At 35.4% G+C, this 25,768-nt stretch overlaps 1 protein-coding gene across 1 annotated transcript; it reads right to left on the minus strand.

Annotated features, from left to right (window-relative positions):
• Nucleotides 1-418: 418 nt before the first annotated feature.
• Nucleotides 419-23,778, minus strand: LOC128237308 (probable N-acetylgalactosaminyltransferase 9). Its single transcript, XM_052952706.1, has 11 exons — nt 23,403-23,778; nt 22,254-22,420; nt 21,383-21,560; nt 16,925-17,125; nt 13,246-13,363; nt 11,919-12,006; nt 8,395-8,492; nt 7,723-7,857; nt 6,301-6,408; nt 5,408-5,539; nt 419-1,061 (listed from the first exon to the last, which is right to left on the minus strand). Exons 1-11 carry the CDS (start codon nt 23,735-23,737, stop codon nt 921-923), a joined length of 1,701 nt encoding a protein of 566 aa, XP_052808666.1. The 5' UTR covers nt 23,738-23,778; the 3' UTR covers nt 419-920.
• Nucleotides 23,779-25,768: the final 1,990 nt, after the last annotated feature.

A 25,768-nucleotide genomic window follows, 5' to 3' on the forward strand; every position in this document is an offset into this window, starting at 1 on the left:
CAGGACAGTTAAGCCTATTGGCACAATAACAATACACATGTACATATTACAACCACATTGTCAACATTGGGCCGATTGCTCAGACAATTGTTAAAACTGCACTCTCACAGATTTACCGTTTAACTTTTTTTTATTTTTTGTCTTAGAAAGAGCAAAATTTTGCATAAATATCTGCAAACCTGAGATAAAATACTGCTTACAAAAGATCAGATCTCAGATTTTCATATTTCTGTTCAATTATTATTTTATGGCTAAAACCGTTTCTAGCGGTTCAAGATACTGCGTAAAATATCAGTTTTTGAACTTAAATATAAATATAAAAATCTGCGATCTAATGTTTTGTCAGCAGTCTTATAGGACTGGTTTACATGCATTTCTGCATAAATTGGCTTGTTCCTAGACAAAAAATTAAAAATTTGTCAAAATGTTCAGTCTGTGAGATAGCAGCTTTAAAGTTAACACCATGATTTATGACATTGTTGTTAACTTTAATAGGTGATATATTTCATGATGTGCTCACATATTTGAATATAAACAACTTAAAAAGATATTTCAAATCTACAAAGAAATACAGCAGATCACACGTGTATCTATTAAATTTTAGGAGCATAAAGATTAACAACGTTGATGCTAACTTTAACAAAGTTCTGAACTATGGTCCCATTGTGTTAAATAGTATAATAGTAATCTTAATAATTTGAGAACAGAAAATTTAAGTTATTTAAGTATTTATTTTCATATTGACATCAAAATCTATCACACGTATGAAAAAGTAAAATAATTTTAACCATTAATAATTTAAAAAATAAATCATTAATAATTATAATGAACAATATATAAATTTTAATCCTTAATAATTAAAACATTAAATTACAACATTAAATTATTAATTTTTAGGAAGTATAACTAATAAAACATTATCATAAAGTCAAATAGTGCTCGATCTCCCATTTTTGTGAATCTCCGCCATTACAGTCTCGTAGATGAACAAAACCTCCTGATTGCTCATCCGCGATGTCCAAACACCGCCCACTAGCCTCATGTTTTATAACTCCCGTATCCTGCAAAAAAAACTAGAGCGATCACAAAAATGATCAATACCCTCAGACACCGAATGCGAACATTACAACAGTCTTTATTCAAGATAATAAAAACAATTAAATAAAAATTAAGGTCTTTTGGGGGGGTTTTGGCAAAGAGCTAAACTTGCTGAAAACATAAAATTCGATAAGTACATGAGGATATCAAAACCTACTATGGTACATGACGTGACAAACACAACTCCAAAATATGACCCTAAGATTATAAGTTACGGGGTTAGTAGGTGACCTGATATGGGATATACAGGGCAAAGCAAACCATATCGAAGCTGGGTGTGAGCGAAGCTCGAAACCTAAATATGGTTTTGGGCGCTCCATATATCCCATATCAGGTCATATTCTAACCACTTAACGTATATATAAGGTCAACAACCTGTTTACATGTATAAATGTTTCATTTATTCATTGGAAAATAGATGCCATTTTGGTGACCAAATATGGAAAAATATGGGGTCACCTTGTGACCAGACCTTGACAAATGGCATTGCGTCATTCATGTTGGAGGAGTGATATACTCATACATGGGTGTATAGTGAAGGTTTATATTTGTAAGGCCACTATATATGTTTTACCATTACAATTCATTACCATACAACCCAAAATCATTTATGATATATGCTACTGCTGGGTTGGTTTTCGTAAAACTTTCTAATCCATTTTTAACTTAAGTCTTTACTCAAATCAATTTCCTGAAATATTTCCAAGTCAAATTAAAAGAAAAAAAAAGACATTTTTTTATATAAATATATGTATTTTAAACCAAAACAATGCAAATGAAGAATTTAAGATATTATAAGTTAATTTTATATGATAAGTGAGGTACTTAACTTAAGAAAAGGACTTAAATTAGGAAATGACAGAATATGTTTTATGAGTACCGGCCTAGGAATCCACGCAAAATAGGAATAACCAAAATCACCCACACTGTATTATAATTAATGTTTATGAACATGCATCACAACTGCATGTCAATTATGAACAAGAGATGTTTGTCAAACATTATGCCCCCTGAGCGCCATGTTGTCAGGATTATTTGGACAATTGAATGAAATATGCATTGACATTGACAGCTGATTTGTCATTCATATTGGATGCCTTTGAAGCAGTTTTAAGATTATGACCATTCACAGTGTGACGATAGTAGGTACAGTTTTAATAATGGGAATCAGTAAATATGACCTTAATTTTAATGACCTAAATGTGTTGTGACCTTGACCTTTGACTCAATGACTTCAAAATCCATAGGGGTCATCTACTGGTCACCCCCAATCTAATTGTCAAGTTTGAGGTCCATGGGTGCAGGCATTGTCAAGTTATCTCTCGGACAAAGATCACTGTGACCTTGACCTTTGACCTGTTGACCACCAGATATTTAATGTATCCTATTAGCAGCAGGGAATAAGTAAATATGACAAAATTCAATGATGAATATGAGTTATGACCATGACAGTATGACTTCAAATTCCATAGGAGTCATCAACTGGTCACCCGAAATCTAAATATCAAGTTTGAGGGTAATGGATGCAGGCATTGTGAAGTTATCACACAGACAAGGCTTTTGAGTTTAAGGTCACTGTGACCTTGACCTTTGACCCAATGACCCCTAAAATAAAAAGGGGTCATGTACAGGTTAGGCCAAATCCACAATTCAAGTTTGAGGGCATTGGCTGCAGGCATTGTCGAGTTATCACTCGAAGAACATTTTCATATTCAAGGTCACTGTGACCTTGACCTTTGATCTGATGACTCCTTAAATCTATAGGGGTCATCTACTGGTCAGGCCCAGCCTCCATGTCAAGTTTGATTATCAGGCATTGTTGAGTTATCACTGGGAGAAGCTTTGTTTACTTTTTAACGTTTAAAGTCACAGTGACCTTGTCCTTTGTCCCAATGATTCAAAACCAATCGGGGTCATCTACTGATCAGGCCCAATCTCTATGTCAAGTTTGAAGGCCATGGGTGCAGGCATTGATGAATTATCACTCAGACAACCTTTTATCACTCAAGGTAACTGTGACCTTGACCTTTGGCCCGAAGACCCCTAAAATCAATAGGGCTCATCTACTGGTCAGGCCCAACCTTCAGGTCAAGGTTGTGGGCCATGAGTGCAGTCATTGTTGAGTTATCACTTGGACAACTCTTTATCATTAAAGGTCACTGTGACCTTGACATCAGACCTTATGACTCATAAAATCAATAGGGGTCATTTACTGGTCAGACTCAGCCTCCATCTTAAGTTTGATAACCATAGATCTGGGCATTGCTGAGTTATCACTCGGACAAGCTATAAAATCCTTTCACAATTTGAGGTCACTGTGACCTTGACCTTAGACCTGATGACCTCTCTAATCAATAGGGGTCATCTACTGGTCATGCCCAACATTCATGCCAAGTTTGGTGACTATACGTCAAGGAATTGTTAAGTTATCACTCGGACAAGCTTTGTTCTACCGACCGACCCACCCACCTACCGACCAACCGACTGACCGACATGTGCTAAGCAATATACCCTTCTTCTTCGAAGGGGGGGCATAATAAACAAGAGCTGTCACAGAGAAAGCGCGCTCAACTGTTCCGCCGCTTTTCAGTGTAAGGATTGAAAAGTTTTGGCGAAACATACATGGATCACCGTTAGATTAGATTTCAATGCAATACATGATGTGCTGAGATATTGACATAAATGTGGTTACATGGACAATTTCAACCAGATTTTTTAAGTCTAATAATAAAGGGCCATTATTTGCAGTTATCTAACTTGGTTATTCAATTACGTTGGATGGTTAAATACCATTGTATAAAGTCTCAATGCAATACATCATGTAGTTGCTGAGATATTATCCTATGTGTGCTAACATTCAAGACCTGAACCAGAATTTCTTAGTCTCATAATAAAGGGGAAAAAATTATGTAATATGAAAGAAAGAGTTATTTTACTTGATTAAAGAAGAAGGTCAAATGGTTGGGAGCCTGTGTGTAAAGTTTCAATGCCATACATGATGTATTCGCTGAGGTATGGACTTAAAAGTGGTTACATGCAAAACCTTAACCAGAACTTCTTTGTCGAATGAAAAAGGCGCCATTATTTGAATTTAATGCAAACTAGATTTATCTAACTTTGTTAATTAAGTAGGTTGAATGGTTGAGTACCATTGTATTAAGTCTCAATGCAATACCTCAAGTAGTTGCTGAGATATTAACCTATGTGTGCTTACACGCAAAACCTTCACCAGAATTTTTAAGTCGAATAACAAAGACCTATTATTTGCATAAAATGCAAACTAAAGTTATCTAACTTGGTAAATTAAGAGGGTTTGATCGTTGAGTACCATTGTATAAAGTCTTAATGCAATACCTGAAGTAACTAAATGATATTAACCAATGTGTGTTTGCACGCAAAACCTTAACCTGAATTTCTAAGTCAAATAATAAAGGGCAATTATTTGCATTTAATGCAAACAAGAGTTATCTAACTTTGTAAATTAAGTAGGTTGGGTGGTTGAGTACCATTGTATCAAGTCGCAATGCAATACCTAAAGTAGTTGCTAAGATATTAACCAATGTGTGCTTGCATGCAAAACCTTAACCAGAATTTCTAAGTCGAATAATAAAGGCCTATTATTTGCATTTAATGCAACTAAGAGTTATCTAACTTGGTTAATTAAGTAGCTTGGGTGGTTAAGTACCATTGTATAAAGTCTCAATGCAATACCACAAGTAATTGCTGAGATATTAAACTATGTGTGCTTGCACGCAAAACCTTAACCAGAATTTCTAAGTCGAATAATAAAGGCCTTTTATTTGCATAAAATGCAAACTAGAGTTATCTTACTTGGTAAATTAAGAAGGTTGGATGGTTGATTACCATTGTATAAAGTCTAAATGCAGTACCACAAGTAATTGCTGAGATATTAACCTATGTGTGCTTGCATGCAAAACCTTAACCAACGCCGACGCTTGGGTGAGTAGTATAGCCCTCCATATTCTTCGAACAGTCGAGCTAAAAATGGATGAGTGAAATCCTGCTATTGTATACATATATAGTGAGTTATATACATGACAACAGCAGATGCACTGTTTAAGATCAGATGTCAGTGAATTCTTTATGTCCTATAAGAAGTCCCAGAAACAGACAAAGTATCAACATATAGATACAGGCGTGTGTGTGCCTTTTAGGGCAAGTTCATCTTTAAGGACATACTACACCTGTATTTAGTGGTAACCAGTCTTAAACTGCCAGTGTGGCCATATTCATTGGGTGGCTGCTTAACACAGGTTGAAATAAATACGGTATTTTAGCCAGCACTTACCCTACTGTGTGTGAACCTCTGTTTACTATCATCGAAACATTTTGTAAGCGCTATCTTGTCCCCATTTCCGCCACCCGAAGAACAGCAAGAATCTTCGCGACGTAGTTCACCCTTTTTACTCAACGAAAATACCTGAAATATGTCACAACAACACTTCAATCGAAACTGCTACCATTCAACACTATATGTATTGATCTATATTTTTTTTACACCTGAGCTACGCCACGGAAACACTAAGAAACTAACAACAATTGTTTTTAACTATAAATTATAATGCCTAGGCGCTATTGTTAGACTACATGCAAAAAACTTATAACTAATGATGACAGTAGGTAATTGTTTAAAGGCCGAGTCACGTGAGGTATGATAATTCAATTTACAATAGCGTTATCAATGACTTTTGACAAAATAAACGCATTTTTATTACAAAATACTGATCTCTTTCTCATCGATGACCTCACTTCAAAATGTCCAAGCTACAACATTGAGTTTTCAGAAGCATTGTTTTGAGTATTTAATCTTGGTAATTTGATCACACATTTTTTTTTTAACACAAGTTTCAGTATTTTTGCTTCTCTGTGTAATGTCCAATCATTGCTTGACATTTTGATCACTTGATGCAACACCATTTTATCATTTGACCATTTACTTGGCATTTTGCGGTTAGATGCGGCCCACCTTTATGATTAAGTGCAGCTTTGGCATTTGAAGTGACGCCATCGTCATGCAATTTCACACCAAGTTTGATAACAATCATACACACAAGTTACAGCTTAGTTACAACACATCTCGACTTATAATCATTTTATTCATAGAGACAACTAAGATCCACCCATCTCGACTTAATATAATCATTCTCTTCATAGAAACAAATAAGATGCGTGTGTACATACTTCGCTAGCGCTGACCCCGCCCTGACACGAGAACAAGCTAATATCGAACACCGTCCTCTCATCTTTGTCCATTGTGTCAAGGCACAGCTTTGAGGCTGGGTTTCGTACCTAGAGAGTCAATTGATGGTTTATAATTATATTTGTGACTTCCTCAATAAAAGTCAGTCCTTTGAAGGAAAAAGTGACGTTTTCATTTCTGCAAAGTTTCATGTCTCTTAATCAGGCTATCATAGCTATTTCCACATGTCTTCAAAAATGGTTTTATAGCTTAATTATAAATATTGTTATCAGTTGTGTTTTTTGAAAACCTATCTCTTTGAAATTTTTTCTGTTGCTCATTATGTTAAAACATGTCACTTAACAAGACTCATTTTCGCAGACAACGTCGCATTAAAGTATAGAAAAAAATATTAGGGTTATGTGTACAGTAATGAAACTTCAGGAAGATTAAGAATTTAAATTTAGAGGGATGGAAGCTTTCGACTTTTGCCCCTCCCTACAAATGTATTTATTTTGTTTGAAGTGTTGGAAAGAGGATTTGGGGGTATTTCCCGAAGAAAATTTTAATAATTCCTGGTACGAAATGGTGCATTTTGGGTGTATTTTATTACTTTTTTCTCCTCTATTGGTGGAAACACTTTCAGAGAGTCTCCTGAAGAGGTTTGACTTTTTCCTCTATTGGCTATGTTAAATATACCTTAAGTGTTAATTTTACTGAGTGTACATAAGGTACTGTTAAGGCAAAATATAATATGGTTATTAGTACTGCGTTTTGAACCGGGAAGTTGGAGGTTGTATTCGACTCGAATGGACTTTCGCAAATTTGGATTTCACGAGGCGCAAGCCGAGTGAAATCAAAATCTGCAAAAAAACACACGAGAATCCTTTTATATACATTTCTGGTAAGATCACTTAAAGCCACATGTTTTCATAATAAATTTCATTTTAACGACGCTCTATTTTGTTTTATGACGTCATTTTAACATTGCGCAACGATACTTGTTATGGCCTGACGTCTGAATAGTGGAATACGGACGTGTTGCACTGGAGTGGAATATGGAATACCGTTTTTTGCGATATGTATTGCACGTGGATTTTTTGATGGATATATAATAAAAATAAATATCTGTTTCAGATTTCACCCCAAAAATAGGTAGGGTAGGAAGATCCATAGAAAATGTCTGTTGGCAGTAAAAACGTTAGTGTCGGATGCGAAGAAATTAAAGAAGGTCGTGTAATTGGAAACAATTCTTTTTTAATATAACCGAAATGGTGAGCACTATATAAAATTAAAATTTACTTGTGTCACTTCAGATGCCGTCATTAATTTTGCCTTAAAGTTTTAGAAAAATCTAAATATTGTTCGGTATGTTTTGATAAGGAATTATTTTCTAAATCTACAACATATTCTAAGCCACATACCATGCCATAAGCCTGAACGTTTTCATCGGGAATAAACTTATCAGGAATGACGTTGTCAAGGTACCATTTGAAGCTCTTACACTTAAGCCGCTCTCTAAGCGCCTTTCGCTCACTTAAATCTCCAGCATCTGATAACTGTAAGGAAAAATAGGAATTTCAACACATTAAGCTTAATATTTACATTTGCAAAGATCTTTGTATAGGTTTATATTTATTATAACACGCAAAGAGTTATGACATCATTCAATTTGTTTATTTCACTCCGATTGGATTAGCGCGACATCATTTAACCAATGATATAAAACGTTAATAAAAAAAAAGCTTTTCTTTTATACAATCGTATGTTGTCGGTTATATATCTCTACAAAAAAATAATCAATTGTAAAAGATAATGCTAATTTTAATTCATGATGAATAATTGTTTAAAATGTTATTAAAAGTTTTGTTCACATTTTTTCTTGCTTTTATGCTGTAGAAGCGCGGGCTTCATGGAATTTGCATGCATGCCCTTACTACATTCATACAGCATAAACGCAAGAAAAAAATGCAATCATTCCTTAAATATTCTATAGCTGAAGTTTCTCTTAAACTCTTCCCCTACCATATGCCAACATATAAGGTAAACCAGTACTTGTTCCAATTTTGAGAGTTTAATTTGATAGATAAACTAACTGATAGGTCTCTTCGATGCATGTAGAACAGCCGCTTGTATTCATCCATCCAAACTTCAGCAAGTCGCATGGAGTTGATCCCATGGGTATCTTTATTACCTGTTTTATAAATCATATGTTGAGGTTGAGTTATAGCTACTATCTAATACGCATACTCACATGTCAGTGTTAAATGGATGCTTTATGCTAATCTACTTTGATCAGTATTCGATCTAAATAATAATTAAATATGCACAAAAAGAGTTTAACCACAGGTTTTTTTAAAGCATTTTTACAGCTCTTCCCTTTTTACTGCCTTGTCCTGCCCTGCCCTGTCCTGCCCTGCCCTAACGTCACTTTTAACATTTGTTTATGTTTTGCGTAGCTATCTTTTATTGACAAGGTTAAAGTTTTTGAATGACAATGACAACGCAAGGCTATGACAATGCCAACACCGGGGCTATGCCAACGCCAAGGCAATGACAACGCCAACACCATGGCTCTGACAATGCCAACACCGAGGCTATGACAACGCCAACACCGAGGCTATGATAACGCAAGGCTATGACAACGCCAACACCGAGGCTATGACAACGCCAACACCGAGGCTATGACAACGCCAACACCGAGGCTATGATAACGCAAGGCTATGACAACGCCAACACCGAGGCTATGACAACGCCAACACCGAGGCTACAACAACGCAAGGCTATGATAACGCAAACATCAAGGCTACAACAACGCCAAGGCTATCACAACGCCAACACCGAGGCTATGACAACGCAAGGCTATGACAACGACAACACCAAGGCTATGAAAACGCCAACATCAAGGCTACAACAATGCCAATGCTATCACAACGCCAACACCGAGGCAATGACAACGCAAGGCTATGACAACGACAACGCCAACACCAAGGCTATGACAACGCCAACACCGAGGCTTTGACAACGCCAACACCGTGGCTACAACAACGTCAAGGCTATGAAAACGCCAACACCGAGGCTACAACTTCGCCAAGGCTATGATAACGCCAACACCTAGGCTATGACAACGCCAAGTCTATGACAACGCCAACACCGAGGCTATGACAACGCAAGGCTATGACAACGCCAACAACAAGGCTACAACAACGCCAAGGCTATGACAACGCCAACACCGAGGCTATGACAACGCAAAGTTATGACAACGACAATATCAATGCTATGACAACGCAAACATCAAGGCTACAACAATGCCAAGGATATGACAACGCCAACACCGAGGCTATGACAACGCAAGGCTATGACAACGCCAACACCAAAGCTACAACAACGCCAAAGCTATGACAACGCCAACACAGAGGCTATGACAACGCCAACACCAAGGCTACAACAATACCAAGGCTATGACAACGCCATCACCGAGGCTATGACAACGCAAGGCTATAACAACGCCAACAACAAGGCTACAACAACGCCAAGGCTATGACAACACCAACACCGAGGCTATGACAATGCCAACACCGAGGCTATGACAACGCAAGGCTATGACAACGCCAACACCGAGGCTATGACAACACCAACACCGAGGCTACAACAACGCAAGGCTATGATAACGCAAACACCAAGGCTACAACAACGCCAAGGCTATCACAACGCCAACACCGAGGCTATGACAACGCAAGGCTATGACAACGCCAACACCGAGGCTATGACAACACCAACACCGAGGCTACAACAACGCAAGGCTATGATAACGCAAACACCAAGGCTACAACAACGCCATGGCTCTGACAATGCCAACACCGAGGCTATGACAACGCAAGGCTATGACAACGACAACACCAAGGCTATGAAAACGCCAACATCAAGGCTACAACAATGCCAATGCTATCACAACGCCAACACCGAGGCAATGACAACGCAAGGCTATGACAACGACAACGCCAACACCAAGGCTACAAAATCGCCAACACCAAGGCTATAACAACGCCAACACCGAGGCTATGACAACGCCAACACCGAGGCTACAACGACGTCAAGCCTATGACAACGCCAACACCGAGGCTACAACAACGACAAGGCTATGACAACGCCAACACCGAGGCTATGACAACGCCAAGTCTATGACAACGCCAACACCGATGCTATGACAACGAAAGGCTATGACAACGCCAACACCAAGGCTACAACAACGCCACAACGCCAACACCAAGGCTATGACAACGCAAGGCTATGACAACGACAACACCAAGGCTATAAAAACGCCAACATCAAGGCTACAACAATGCCAATGCTATCACAACACCAACACCGAGGCTATGACAACGCAAGGCTATGACAACGACAACGCCAACACCAAGGCTACAAAATCGCCAACACCAAGGCTATAACAACGCCAACACCGAGGCTATGACAACGCCAACACCGAGGCTACAACGACGTCAAGGCTATGACAACGCCAACACCGAGGCTACAACAACGACAAGGCTATGACAACGCCAACACCGAGGCTATGACAACGCCAAGTCTATGACAACGCCAACACCGAGGCTATGACAACGCAAATATCAAGGCTACAACAATGCCAAGGATATAACAACGCCAACACCAAGGCTATGACAACGCAAGGATATGACAAATCCAACACCAAAGCTACAACAACGCTAAGGCTATGACAACGCCAACACAGAGGTTATGACAACGCAAGGCTATAGCAACGCCAACAACAAGGCTACAACAACGCCAAGGCTATGATAAAACCAACACCGAGGCTATGACAACGCCAACATCAAGGCTATGACAACGCCAAGGCTATGACAACTCCAACACCATTCTACAACAACGCCAAGGCTATGCCAACGTCAACACCAAGACTATGACAACACAAACACCAAGGCTATGAAAAACCTCAAATTCCTTTCATAGGAACACAGAAAAGGTAGAAGAGATTATAAATATCTTCCATGGCTGAGAGTGTAAGATATGTTCATCCATACCTAAGCGAAGGGTGTTCTGGGAAAACGAGGTTACGCCTGAGGATTGGGATGAACCTATCTTACGAGAGTGGCTATGGTTAGATGCTTTCTCTCCCACCTCAGTAAGACAAAATTAAGTAAAAATGTATTTTTGCTGGAACTCTTTTATGCATAGTGAAAATAAATGAGTATGGATATGTGATAACTTGTGGTTGTCATGGATATGAGCGCAATGATTGAGATTATGTTACTAGTCTAATCTTCTTTAAATAGTTCTAATGAGAGTGAATTTCATTTCTTGAAGGGTTCTTGAAATTTTTAATTGTGACGTTTGAAGCGAGAAATAATTAAATAGCAATCTATATATTGCCCCAATATAAGGTTTCCATGATTCTACGGAGGAGGTCTTCAACAAGGGAGGTAATTACAATGTGATGACCATGAAAAAGGAGTTCAATATGGGTACTTGTTTTATCTTTGCCTGTGGGCAAGATAAGAATTTCTAGCATGGTTAAATTATTGGATCTACTTATCTGAGGTGGGAGAAATAGAGATATTCACATATCTTTGTTTGAGGTCATAGTTACCTGGGAATGTGTACGGATGACTCGATCTGAATATATGTCCAACACGGGAACAGGGAATAAACTCCAACTTTCCACCACACATCCAAACCTGTAACATAATTGATTGATTTAAAAGATAATAACGTTACCCACCATGTTAAAGCAGCACTCTCACAGATATACTGTTTTTAAAACTTCTTAATTTTTTGTCTTAGAAAGAGCAAGTTTTTTGCGTAAATATCTGCAAACCAATGATTAAAGATTGCTGACAAACGATCAGATCACAGATTTTCATATTTCTGTTGGAAAATTAATGTTTTATGGCTTAAACTTTTCTAACGGTTTAGAAAAATGCATAAAACATAAACAAAAAATAACTTAAATACAAAAATTTGCAATCTCATTTTGTCAGCAGTCTTATATAACTGGTTTCCATGCACTTTGCAAAATTGGCTCATTCAAAGACAAAAAAAATAAAAAAAGTGGTCAAAACGTTCAATCTGTGAGAGTGCAGCTTTAACATGTCTTTAGAGACACAATAAAAAGTTGGTACGTTTTAGGAATTAAGATGACTGGATACAAAGAATAAACTCTAGCTTTCCCTCACTCATCCAAATGTTCTGAATCACTCCTAACGGACCATTTTAGAATGTTGTTAAACACCCCCACCTCCCCGTATTACTGTATTATTATCATTGATTGTTGAAAGAAAATAAACAAGTTAAAGGTAACAGGTGTGTGAACACATAAGGATTATTGAATCGAAAGATATGACCAATAAAAGCAAAAATTAATGCCATTGTATAAACAAGCCTATAATAGGATCCATTTTTCTTTCATTCTTGTTAGCCTTGCATCCATTTTTCTTTTATTTTTGGCTGTGAGTAATGTTTTGAAAAAAAAAGTGTTTTTTTTTAAATATTACATTTGGTCTTTTTATATTAGTAAATCTGACATTCACCGCCGCATATTCAAATGAACATCTTTATCTTCACATTAAAAATTTAAGACTCGAGTTATGTTTGCATTAAATGTGATGCTTTTGGTTTACTGTGTTACCTTGTTCAAATAAAATCATTATTATTTTCATTAATATGATTATTATTATCATTATCATCATCATCATCATCATTATCATCATCAGCAGCAGCAGCAGCATCATCATCATCATGTTGCAATACTGTGTTGTACGCTCATAAAACCACCCCAATGGCTTTGATTAAAAAATAAGAGTAGCATAGGTAACCAAAGACAAACCTTTATTGACTTGTAGGCCTTAGACAGAGTTGTGCGCAACACATCATCATTCTGGCAGCACTAGTTTTCACATTATTCTGACGGCACTTACCCTAAACGATAATTCCAGGTTTTCACCGCCCCACACATCCATGCCCTCGTCATACGCGCCTATCTCAAAAAAGTACTTCCTGTCAACAGCAAGCAATCCACCTATCATTGTCGGAGATCTAGAGAGAATTGGAACAATAAATTTAAGTTTTATATAAATTAGTCTATATATTTAGGAAAACCTAAACCTGATTACTGTTTTTGATCAACATTCGTTAGAATATTTGTACCAGATTTTTAGATAATTTAATAGAACAAATAATGCATACAATTAATAACAAATGTGAAGAAGAACCCATACTCAGAATGAAATTTGAGCATAATTGTACAAAAAAATAATGAGGCCCCAAAAACGAACTTCCGACCAAAACCTTTTTGAGCATTTAACCAAAAACAAATTGTCTTTTTTTAGACCTTAGAAATGAATGTATCTGAAAATTATTTTTTACTCCCCAACCATTATCATTTTGTTTTGGTACATTATTAAGGTCTTTCCCGTGTCGACTGTCAATCAAAAGTTTGGGTCGGGTGCAAAAATCAGTGTAGGTCGGGTTATGCCTTACTTTTCTTATATCACATGTAAACTCATGTTTAAGGGCCTTCCACAATGCAAAAGTGGGTGGGAAAGGCTAAAAATTAAAATGTTTGAAAAGTTCATGTTAAACTAGGTTCTGAGGACAAATCTTTTTGAGGTGATGAACAAAAATGCTTTGCAACATGTTTATGGGTAATAAGCAGTTTAGCGAATTTAACGGAATAAGATTTTATAAGACTTTGGTTAAAAAAGCATGTAATATTCGAAAAAATGTCGACAATATTAATATACTTTTGTGTCAAAATGCTCCAAGCTACCCAATCAACACCGTCTTGCAGATAAACTTTGTAAATCAGGTCGTCCTTACTATTTTGACAGAAAAACATAATAATTTTCGTAAACGACATTTCCGTAAACAATGTATTATGCATGTTATATTGAACATCAAACTTTTATAAAAAATGATATTTTTAAACATTTATGTCTTGCATGGTCCTTCAAACTAACTTTTGCACTGTAGAAGGCCGTAAAAATATCAACACAAAGGTTTTTAACAGATCACTGTAATTTCTACCGTTCGCAAATAAACTTCAGACACACTTATTAGATTTAAACATTGCAATTTTGCCCTGTCAGACTTAACATTTCAAACTGGTTTTGAGTTTTAAATTCAGCTTGGAACGTTGGCATTCCAAGATTTGCCTGTTTTGGACTCTCATATATAAAATCATATAAAGTGGCACATGCAAATACCTTAGAGTGCAGTCTAGCCATCCAAATTTGTCATGTGATATTTATACACCATTTACAAGCAATTATTTCCTTAACATGGAGTTGTAAATCAAAGTAGAATAAACACTGTCACTGACACTTTTGCAATGCTACAAAAGCTTGAGGTACCAAATATTTTTGAAAACAGTAGTAATACCAGAAATTGATTAAGCAAAGAGCAATATGACAGGGGTTAAATATACCCATAACAAATCTAGCTAAAGACATTTAAAAACTGAACAATAGCCTTACGTGTGGGCAGATTGTTCAGATGTTTGATAAAGTTAACAACGTTGTTAATATCATCATTGTAAATTTTTTATTGCTCTTGAACTTTGATGTGTACATCAGTGATCGGAAGTATATCTAACAATTTTCGAGACAACTTTTGGCTGTACCCGTTTAATTAACATTGTTACTTTTCACAAAGGTCTGAACAAATAGACCCATTATGTTAAATATATTAAATACATTCTAGCAAAGCAAAACAAACAAAAGAAACAGCAATGAAAGATACATGGTGCTTTTTGTAGCAATTCATAGAGGAAAAACCTGAAAATTACATTTAACATTCTATAAGTCAGTGAAATATACTTTGTAAAATTATAAAACATTGAAGTGAGAATTACCACCAGTATTGATGCTTAAAGGGACAAGACACCATATGGTTTAAAAATCAGCAAATACAGTATTTCTTCAAAACAAGCCTAAAATTGTCAATGCGAGCTAGTATAGGAGGCCAATAATTATAACATCCCTTTACATGGTTGAAATAATGAACACAACAATCATGTTGCTGTCTCCTCTGTGTTTCCCTGTGAAATTAGCACATAAAGGTTTCCCAGTTTAAAATATTTCTGTATATGAGGACAGATAATATACTGACGTTATCTTCATATTGGAATTTATGTGGCAGAGAACACATTTTGAACTGGAAAATGCGCAAAAACTGCAAAGATGCATGTGTTGTAAGCAATATGAAACATCAGTAAGTAAGATTCAATGCATTGTACACAACAATGTCAATCTTGTTACAGTCTTTGACAATCCTCTTTTTTTTCCTGCAATTGTATCATCTGGTGTCTAGCCCCTTTAAAGCAGAGGTTCGGCCCAAATAATTTTGAAAATAGTTCTTCTTCAGGAAAATTTTGATCGCAACACATTTTACCACCTAAAATCATAATACAATTCAAACACTTGTATATTTAGAGGAAAAAATCTACTCAAGTAATTGGTGAAGTGACAATGAGTTCTACTCAATTACATATTTTGTTGTCTGAAATTTCGAGTCTGAAATGTTTTCTTTGGTATGTTTACAGATTTTTTATTCTAAACATATTCTTTGAGAGAAAGCGTAGAATTGTATGATTTTTAAAACTTATGTTATGTGTAAAAATATCTTGAGATCGATATTGAAATTTGACTTTAGTATTTTTGTAATATTGGGGCCAGGACCAAATTTGTCGACAATTTTAAGTCCCTTATAACAATTAGGATTAAGTTAAGCTTAATATTTTATCTTCCTTTAATTTGCGTAATATTTACTACTTTAGGAGTTTTGACATATATAAACATGAATTTTCTGTATAATATAAAAAGCACAAAAAAAAACATTTTTCATTTATCAAAATAAATTATTTAAAGCTATGTATTTTGGCTAATTGAAATAAGTAACATAAGAAGTTTTGAGAAATGAGGGCCAGGTATCTACGTATATGTGTGATGTAGTTTTTTTAAGAATGCTTAATCTTGTGAATGTTTGAAATTAGAAAACAAGCCATATAAAATTATATATATTATATATGATAAAATATATATTGAAATTTAAAAATAACCTGATTAATGGTAAATTTTGGACTAACGGTAATGTAGAAAGGGGTTGTCTGGATTTAACGCGGTGGTTAAAGCACTCGCTTTTCACCTAGGCGATCTGGGTTTTATTCTAAGCCTGGGTACATGTGAGTTTGGTTTAAAGTCACCAAGCCGGAGAAGTGTGTTTCCTTCGGGCAATCCGGTTTCCTCCACAACACAATATCACACTCTCACGTAAAATCATGCCAATGAGAGTGATTTATATAATTTTGTAATGTCTTGTTTCACAATCGTTGTAAAATAAATAGGTTAAGAAGAAGATAGAGGATCCCCATTGCCAACGTATAATTCCTAAACATGGCTAACTGGGTAATCTTGTCACCAGTACACAATAGATGTTGCGTAAAAATAATGTGTGAGCAATACTATAAAACAACTATTATTTCAGGTAGTTCTCTATTTAAAATAGTATTAATTCTATAGCAGTTGTGACCCCAAGATTTGCATGATATCAATAACAAATTTTATCACACCCCACATTTTTCGCAAATGACTAGTATACCTAAGTGGGTCTGTGTATTTACGGCCCGTTTTTGACGACTCAGGGATATCTTCCCAAGTAAAATGGAGACTCCATGAGAAACCGCCTGGCTGATAGCCACCATTTCCCGAATATTCGAGTGTTTGATCAGAAATCACATCAATAATAGGGCACAGCACGTTTCTTCGATCTTCCTTTATTCTCGCCAAAATGGGTTCAATCCTAAGACAAAGAAATATTTTGTTAAGTTACAACCTTTTGGACATTTATTGATATTTTTTGTTGTATTTTCTTGAAACTGAAAGAGTCAAATCATTCTACTACGGCTCTGTGATCTTGCCCTGTTCACTTGAAATCGCTGAAAAAGAAGTACCTTTCATTACTGTTTGATGAAAATAAAAGGAGTGAAGGTAGAACTGAAAAAAAGAAAGAGTGCAGTTAAAAATTTAGGAGGGTAACTATTTCTCTGTATACATGATGATTGGTTGACAAAGATTATTTGTTTACAAAAAAACTAATAATTTGAGAACGTAAGAGTCTAATAACAAATGATTTGCTCAAAAGCAAGCATTATAAAAAGCAAGTTTTGGAGTAAAAGTTTTACCGATATTGAGGGAGTGTTTATTGGAATCAATATCATATATACATGGACTTGGACATTTTCTTACAATGTATATTAATTAGATACAACGGGAAGGATGGTTATACATTTAATTTATATATATTAATATATATATACACATATACTATACTAGCACAAACATAGAATAGGCTATACCAAACTAACTTTCTTAGTTAACCAGTTTTTGATGGATGGTTTTATAAATTTCTTAATATAATTACGCCAAAATCAGCCGGTTCTCGCGTGAAAAAGTAAAACTTAAGTGATATTTAGAAGAAGTGTGAGTCGAAGTTATATAAAGTGTGTGAATTCCAAAATGAAAGCGTGAGTGATTAGTCTGCAAAAAATGTCAGTATCAAAAGTTATAGACCTATGTAGAAATAGTGTGAGTAATAAACCTTAATATAAAATTGTAATCAGTGACACTTGGTAGACCATAAATTCTGACTATTCGACCAATCCCCCGTAAAATATATAATATTCCCAATCTGGAGAAGAAAAACCAATCAAATGTAAAAAATAATAATGTGAAAGTCTTTCTACCTGTATTTGTTCATTTAACATCCTTATGATTTATGTGATGTAGAGTTTCGGGAATTAATGAAGTCAGAAATAGTTGTTTTTCATCACATTCAGAGATCTGTATGCAATATTAACTGTCATGATTTATTGCAATAGATATTTATACTCACACGAATTAATATTTCGGCAATTTCAGCTCTTTTGAAAGGGAAAGAAACTTACATTTTATTCATTTCATTTGCAGGAGACGGAAAAGCAGCTGTTAACAGTGAATTTCCCAACTTTTAATGTAAAGCCTTTATTTTTCTCGATATGACATATTTCAGGAGGCAAATTTTCAAAAAATGTTTCGGTTCTTTTCCCCAAATGGGCAGAAAAAGGCCTGCGCATGGGCTTGTAATTAGAGCATTTATAATATCCATTGATCGCAATTTTGCTAATTCTGAGCTGAATATATAGATCAGTGGCAGAACCAGGATTTATTAGGCTAGAAATAAAATGGTTTAGTTAGAGTTACATGCATGCGTCAAAAACGTGTAGGGTACAGAGGTCGTTTTTTTTTCTTTTTTTATAAGGCTTTAATTATTATAAGATCGAATGATATATTCATCCTTGGAGAATGGCGTTAAAGTAATCTTCTGTATAAGGCTTTAAAGGTTTTAAACTACGTAATATTTATGAAATCACACACTTAAATTTTAACAACTGACTATAAAAACTGTAAGGGCGGCGCCTGTTTCCTAGGTACGGTCGGGTAACCCGAACCAAGTGTATCTTTTTTAGGCCTTAACTAAAATAGCAGCGCTCAACACTTGACCAGCTGGTGCAGACCGCAACTCCTTACATGGAATATTACATAATTATACAGTCTTTAGTCAATATGAAAGTTTGTCCATTTAGATATGAAAGAAGTTCGCAAACAAATTGTTCTAATATCTATGTGTATCTTAATTATCGATAATCATTATCAGACAAGTTCAATCTAACATCAATTTACTTCTACCTACCTATGTTTATTGAGTTTAGAATAAGCTTTCTGTCTGGTAAAATTAAGTGAATAACAAAAGATACTGATTTAAATTAAAAGTCGATATCTTAATTTTGACAGCAAATATTTTGACAGCCTTATTATATTAAATCGACTGTTTAATCACTTTTCACTCAATTCTTATACTGATAAATTAAACCAAAAATTATAAAAGTGTCTTTCAGTGCAGATGCCAAAAGGTGGTTGAACTATTTTCAGCACACATTTAGGTGGTTAAACCAAAATAAAATTACCATGAAGGCTCTTGTGAAGCAAAGGAACTGTCAGGAAATTAAATTACCACATTTAAATAATGTTAAAGCAGAAGCCATTGCAAAAATATGTGTTTTGGGAACTTAATCGTCATAAAAAGTATCAAAATCTCGTTTCCCACATTTATAACTAACAGACTGGCCGAAGATTTTTCTTCAATAACTTTTTTATCCCGTAATCTAAACGCATGAAATAAAAAGCCGAGTGAGGCATGGTAATTGTAGAGCCGTCAAGATATTTTTGAAAAATAAATCCTATTTCGTCATGGTTTCGCCGCCATCTTGCATATCAAGCTCCAAAACCTCACATAAACCCTTGCAGATTTTGAATACATGTACCCCCCTGACAACTCTACTTCTTCTTCTTTTGTTTGCTGTTCCCGGACAGTACTAGACCGCTACGCAAATACAGACTCCAGTAGAACATTTGTATTTGAATAAATCAAATTAAAGTGGGGGGGGGGGCGGAAAAAAGAGGGGCACAGATGAAAAAATCTAGCAATTTATTTATAGTTACTTTATTCCTAAATATGTCCCCCCACCCCAAAATAAACAATTTTAAGTAATATGTGCATATTTTATGTATTGATTGAGGATCTCAGATTTTTTACTCAGTACCTATGGTTGTAAATTATTCGAATACCAAGGAATGCACTTAGGCAGACTTGAAAACAAATCCCTAAAAAAACAAAGTATATATAACTTTAAAGGAAACATTAATTATTTTTTTTATGTTTTTATTTCAATATAATAACCCATGGAAATTCTCAACTTGATTCAAGATGCGCTCTTTCTCCCAAATAAGATGTACCACAATTAATACAATTGTTTAAGTTTACCGAAAAGGATGAATAGATAACGAAAACAATGGTTCTTATGAAGGATACCGTGTTTAATTTGAAAGAAAAATGCAGGAAACACGGTAGTTGATCAATGAGAACCCTACAGTCATTTAATACTTCACTTGTGCGTTTTCAGCTATTAAATATACGGTTACAATCTTGTTATCAGTAAATGAATTAATATTTCCCATAAATGCATTATTTAGTAAGTAGTTTAATGTTCATCACTCAACTTTAAGTTTGTTATTCATGTGTATGTATTGATTTTAAATACGAGTATCTCTTTAAAGTTTTTAAACACCTTCTTCATTCTGCACCTGTATTGCCTTCTCGAGAAGTAAAATCATTAATCAATTACATAGGCGTGCAGCTAACCCTCCAACACAAATATTTTCATCGTTCAAAAGGACAGCCATAAAATAAAGGTGTTTAAAGTGACCTGAGTAAAAAAACATGGAATTTAGTAAATTTTTTGACATGCAGTAAAATCTTCATTAATAAGAATGAGCGGACTGAGTGTAGCGAATAAGCCCTTCCTTTAACACTAAGAAACTACTTGATGTGATCTTACTGACTTTGAATACAACCTCATTTGCTAATTAACATTGACAACGCAAAATCTGACACAGGAACTGTGTATCGGGAGAGTTGCTGTAGGCACACCTTTGATCACCCGCCAAAGATGAAATTCTTAATGATTAAGCCTATTTCTTAATGATTGCCTATCTTAAATTTCATTGGCTTAAAATGTAGGTTGTATTCTAAATATGATCATTCGACAACTATATGGCTTGATTATTTTTTACACAAAACTCTAATGGAAGCAGATCATGAAGCATGTATTTTCCATGCTGTAATATGTCTTTGTGACTTTTATATCTGGAATGCTTTTGATTCTAAGAGTCCCATGGACATAAACTTCATTTTTGCAATATTATTGCAATTCACGATGTTCATTCTCTGGAGAAATAGTTCTTTTTAGTTTAAACGATTAATAAACATGAAACTAATGATGAAAAAATATTTTTCATAAATTGAGAAAGGATAATTTTGTGAAATGTTATAGCAACTGCAAGCATACTATTTTTAAGAATGGCCTCAAACTTGCAAGCAGACATGTCTTTAGTAAGACATGTGTTGGTATTTAAGGACTTCAGAGGAAAGAAGTAATCAACAATCAATGGCCTAACTTACCATCCAGGTGCAGCCTCACAATGCGAGTCTAAAAATATCAGAACATCGCCCGTCGCAGCACGAGCCCCTGCCATACGAGCCCTGATAAGCCCGCTTCGTTCCTTGGTGCGTACAACACGCACCACACCGTCTGGCCACGTCTTTGCTACATAGTCAGTCAACTCTTGACCTAGACCAACTGTCAAGAAAAAACATAGGATGGTAGTATATGTGCATTTAAAGGGTACTATACCAGATTTAGAGGGAAGCTGTATCAACCCAAAAGTCAAACCATATTTTGAGAAGCTGTCGGTTCCATATAAATATATATGTGATAGATTAAAGCACAACTAATGATAATGATAATATATGGTCCATGATTTTGACCATTAGAAAATGTAGTGTAAAAAGGTAAATTAAAAGTAAAAGGATATGAAAAACTGCATAATGAATTATGATTCCATCTTCTTAACACATAGCATCTAAATAATGAAATACAAGTGGGAGGAAATGTTCACATGTTCATTTGTCTGGTAGGACTTCATAGTGGTACCAGTTCATGTGGGTACAACTTCCATAGTACACAGTATATACAATTATTAATTTTCAAATCCAAGATACATTTTTATCATGAAAATCAATTATTTCATAATTAATAATATTTTCATATGTACAAAGGCATGGCCTGGTATGGTAAATTTATTCATTTTTTTAATGAATATTTGGACACCAAGAGGATATTTTGGGATGGATGCAAAAAACCAAAATGGACAGTGTTCAGTATGCAGATTCTTAAAATTGTTAAAAACAATCCGTGATTTGGATCTAAATGAGAGGAATTCTGTATTCATGAAGGGTGTAATGATTACAGATATACACCCTTATTTCTCACCTCTATCACTGAAGTCATCAAGAAGAATAACCTCATGAAGGTATTCCGGTGGGGACCGGTTAACAACGCTGTGAGCAGTCCGCAGAAGTGGTGTCCAAGCCTCGTTGTGAAAAATAACGATCACACTCGCTTTTGGAAGATCTTTGGGGTATACTAGGGCACTGCACCTATGGTTAAAGGTAAACAGTCGTTATTATAGTTTTAGGTTTATAAAAACCTAACCACGATTAAAATTTAGCACTGTTTATTTGCTAAAATTATGCCATTGTGGGGCTACATGTAGTGTTAGATAATTGGACAAATTTTGTAATCCATAATTGAGCCCCAAATTGACAACAATAATCAGACATTGAATCGAAAATAATTGAAAATGTATTTTCAAATTGGCCCAAGATATTGAATGACAGAAGAGAATTGGAATTAGATTATATTGTACATTTATCGCTACAAATATATTTATTAAGTAAGATGATAAATTTTAGATGAAAAACAACTATGGATGATAGTTGATGTTGGGTGCTTATCAACGATTATTCAATTCTTTTTTAATAAAATATACTGTTTAGTTGCTTAAAATATATAATTGCATGCTGATCAGATAGTATTGCATTGTATGTTTTGATAAGATAATGTTTTTAACGGTTATAAAATGATTGACACATAAGTTACAATTTAACCAAGATGGAGTGGTTACAAAAAGCAATGGTTATGAGATTACCAGATCCTGCTTCACAAACCTTACAGACAAGATACAGGCCAGACTAATTGGCCTTCCTGTCATTCAATATAGGCCACAACTTCAGCAACTCTGGGTTGTTGTTGACCATAATGGTGATAAGCCGTATTGTGTTCTTTTAATCTACATGTACATGTACCTGTATACATTTGTTTATATAAAGAGTTTCTGATAATTTTGTTTTGGGCGACACTTCTGGAGCATAATGAATGTCCAAATGTTAAAAATATTCCCTTAACGTGCATCCAAAGAGGTACATCACATAAAGGTTTTGGGTGGTCTGGGGGTATTGATACCCCTATAATTATATAGTACCCCCAGACCCCCCAAAACCTTTTTGCGTGGTGGCTATTGTATACAATGTACATGTACCAGCAAGCAAAAGTTGAAAAAGTTATCTAGACAAAGTTTACCCGCTGTCCCTGATGTCCTTCACTGACCGTTCCAGGGAGATCTTGTCACTGGCAATGATGTTGAATGCCTCCTTCTCAAATAAAGAATCTGCTTTCTCCTTTTCCGCACCTGTCAAGTGGACACCCATTCCCTTTTCTCCAGGACCAACACGGCTTCCCTCTGAATTTTTATATCTCTCAAATCTTTCCCGACGAAATTTTATCATGTCATCACTAACAACTGCATCATTATCATCGGACCGGCTGTAAATGTAAACTATGCACGCACCTACGGCTAAAAATGTCAGGTTTTTCCAAGATAGCCGACGCCGGCGGAGAAAACGTGGCAGAGACATCTTACATTTATTGCCTGTCGTCCAAGATGTTTACCTTTCCTAATGTCGTCACTAATTGGATTTCCGTTCTGAATATAAATGAGTAGAAAATTGGCCAATGAAATTTCATTTAAGTTTCGACTGAACTCGTTCGGCCAATCGTTGACTCATGTTCATTTTCGTATTATCAACGAGTATAATCGTACTTGTGCCCTGTCTAAAGAGCGTAATGTTGTTATTTATGTCCGCCAGACCAACCTGGCAACACAGTTATATCCCATGTGGCTGCTTCGTTCATACGTGTAGTTTACGTGTAGTTTATAATGTACCAAAAAATGTTAATAGTAAAAGCAGTTTATACTTTGTATCTAAATGCAGTTCATTAACACATGTGCCAAAGAGGGTAAATTAATAGTTAAAGCAGTTAAGTTTTTCACTTAACTATTGAATCTAAAAGTGCTGTAAAATCAGTGTATACACTGTGCCTATATATAATTATTGTAAGTTTAGTATAATGGACAGAAATTAATGCATTACATTCATTGACAAGAAAACATTTCCATATGTTGCAAGGAACAGCTTGAATTGTTGTTGTTGTTTTTAATTTATATATTCTCAGTTTCTTTGGCGCATATTGATCTGAGACTTTTTCCCGAATCAATATCTTGTGACAATTGTTTGCATTGAAAATATAGATCTAAATAGAAAGATTGTTTTAATCTGATGATCGATGGCTATCAGTAGAACTTGTAAATAAGAGTTTCCTTTAAGTTGTTCTCAATCAAAATTAGTGTTCAAAATTATATTTCTTCAAATGGGATGGAAGTATTTTTCATACAACATGTTGTTTAATGGGGAAAATAATGTGTGCAATATGAGTAAGATATCAAATGTACTAAGATGTTCTTGGAAGTTGCTCCCTTTTAATAATAATGTTTATTATTGAAGTAGAATTGAATGAACTTTGGGGCAAATTTGGGACATAACTATACTGAGTATTTAACCTAATAGTCCATGTATATCTATTTTGAACAGTTTTTTACAGGTAACATAATACCTCCCCTGCTGCAAATTAAAGATAATAAAATACAAGAAAATGGAAAGGTGAGACTGAGAGAGTTTGTTCAAGAAAGTCAAGGGTCCTGATCTGGCCTCAGTGGTACTAGTCTGGAGTTGGTGGTTTACGAATATTTCTGTTCAGTGTATATTTAAAACTTGCAACAGATGGGCAATGGCGTGTATGATGTAAGAGAGAGAATTCCAGTCTTGAATGGTTGCCGGTAGGAATGACAAATTAAACAACTGAGTACTTGCGTGGAAAAGAGGAGCGTTACTAGCATTACGCATATCTTGAGTTTGGATCGGAATTAGATAATATAGAAAGCTTGGAGAAAGGTGGTGATTCATTTTATAGAAAATAGATAGTCTGTGTTTCGTTCGTCTCGATGTCAGAGTTGCCCACCCCAAATCATCAAGGTTTTGAATATTACATGGCTTCGTTTCCCCGCATGTCATCCTCGGTGCCCCATTCAAGATTCAAACTGGCGTGATCTAGTTTGAACGTCAATGACAACGTGTTGTCTTTGCAAATGTCTTATCCGAATGGTGTTCCCAAAGGTTCGATCCTCGGTCCCTTACTCTTACTGGTTTATATTTATGATATTGTAAATTATATCCATTCAAAGATGCGGCTCTATGCTGACGATACCAATTTGTAATTTCAAGAGATGCAAGTTTGTGAAGAAAACCCTTGTGCCAAACCCGATCAAACGTTTTAGATATGTCGCAAAAGACTGCTCTTATATTTCTTTCCTTGATCAAGGGCGGAACAAATATCATTGTAGATACGAACCAAATGATTGGTGGTAGAATCTCTTTTATGAAAACCAGGTTGGAACAAAGTAATAATGCGAGATTAGATAGTTGTTAACATATTTGGGAACACATCGTTCCATTGTACTTCCAATCGACTCAAACGAGAAGTATATCAATAGTTTGCAGGGATTGAAGGATCAAATTAAAAAAAAAATAGGTGTAACATCTGCCATTTTC

Source organism: Mya arenaria, chromosome 1, assembly GCF_026914265.1.
Source record: "Mya arenaria isolate MELC-2E11 chromosome 1, ASM2691426v1".
NCBI classification, from domain to species: Eukaryota; Metazoa; Mollusca; class Bivalvia; order Myida; family Myidae; genus Mya; species Mya arenaria.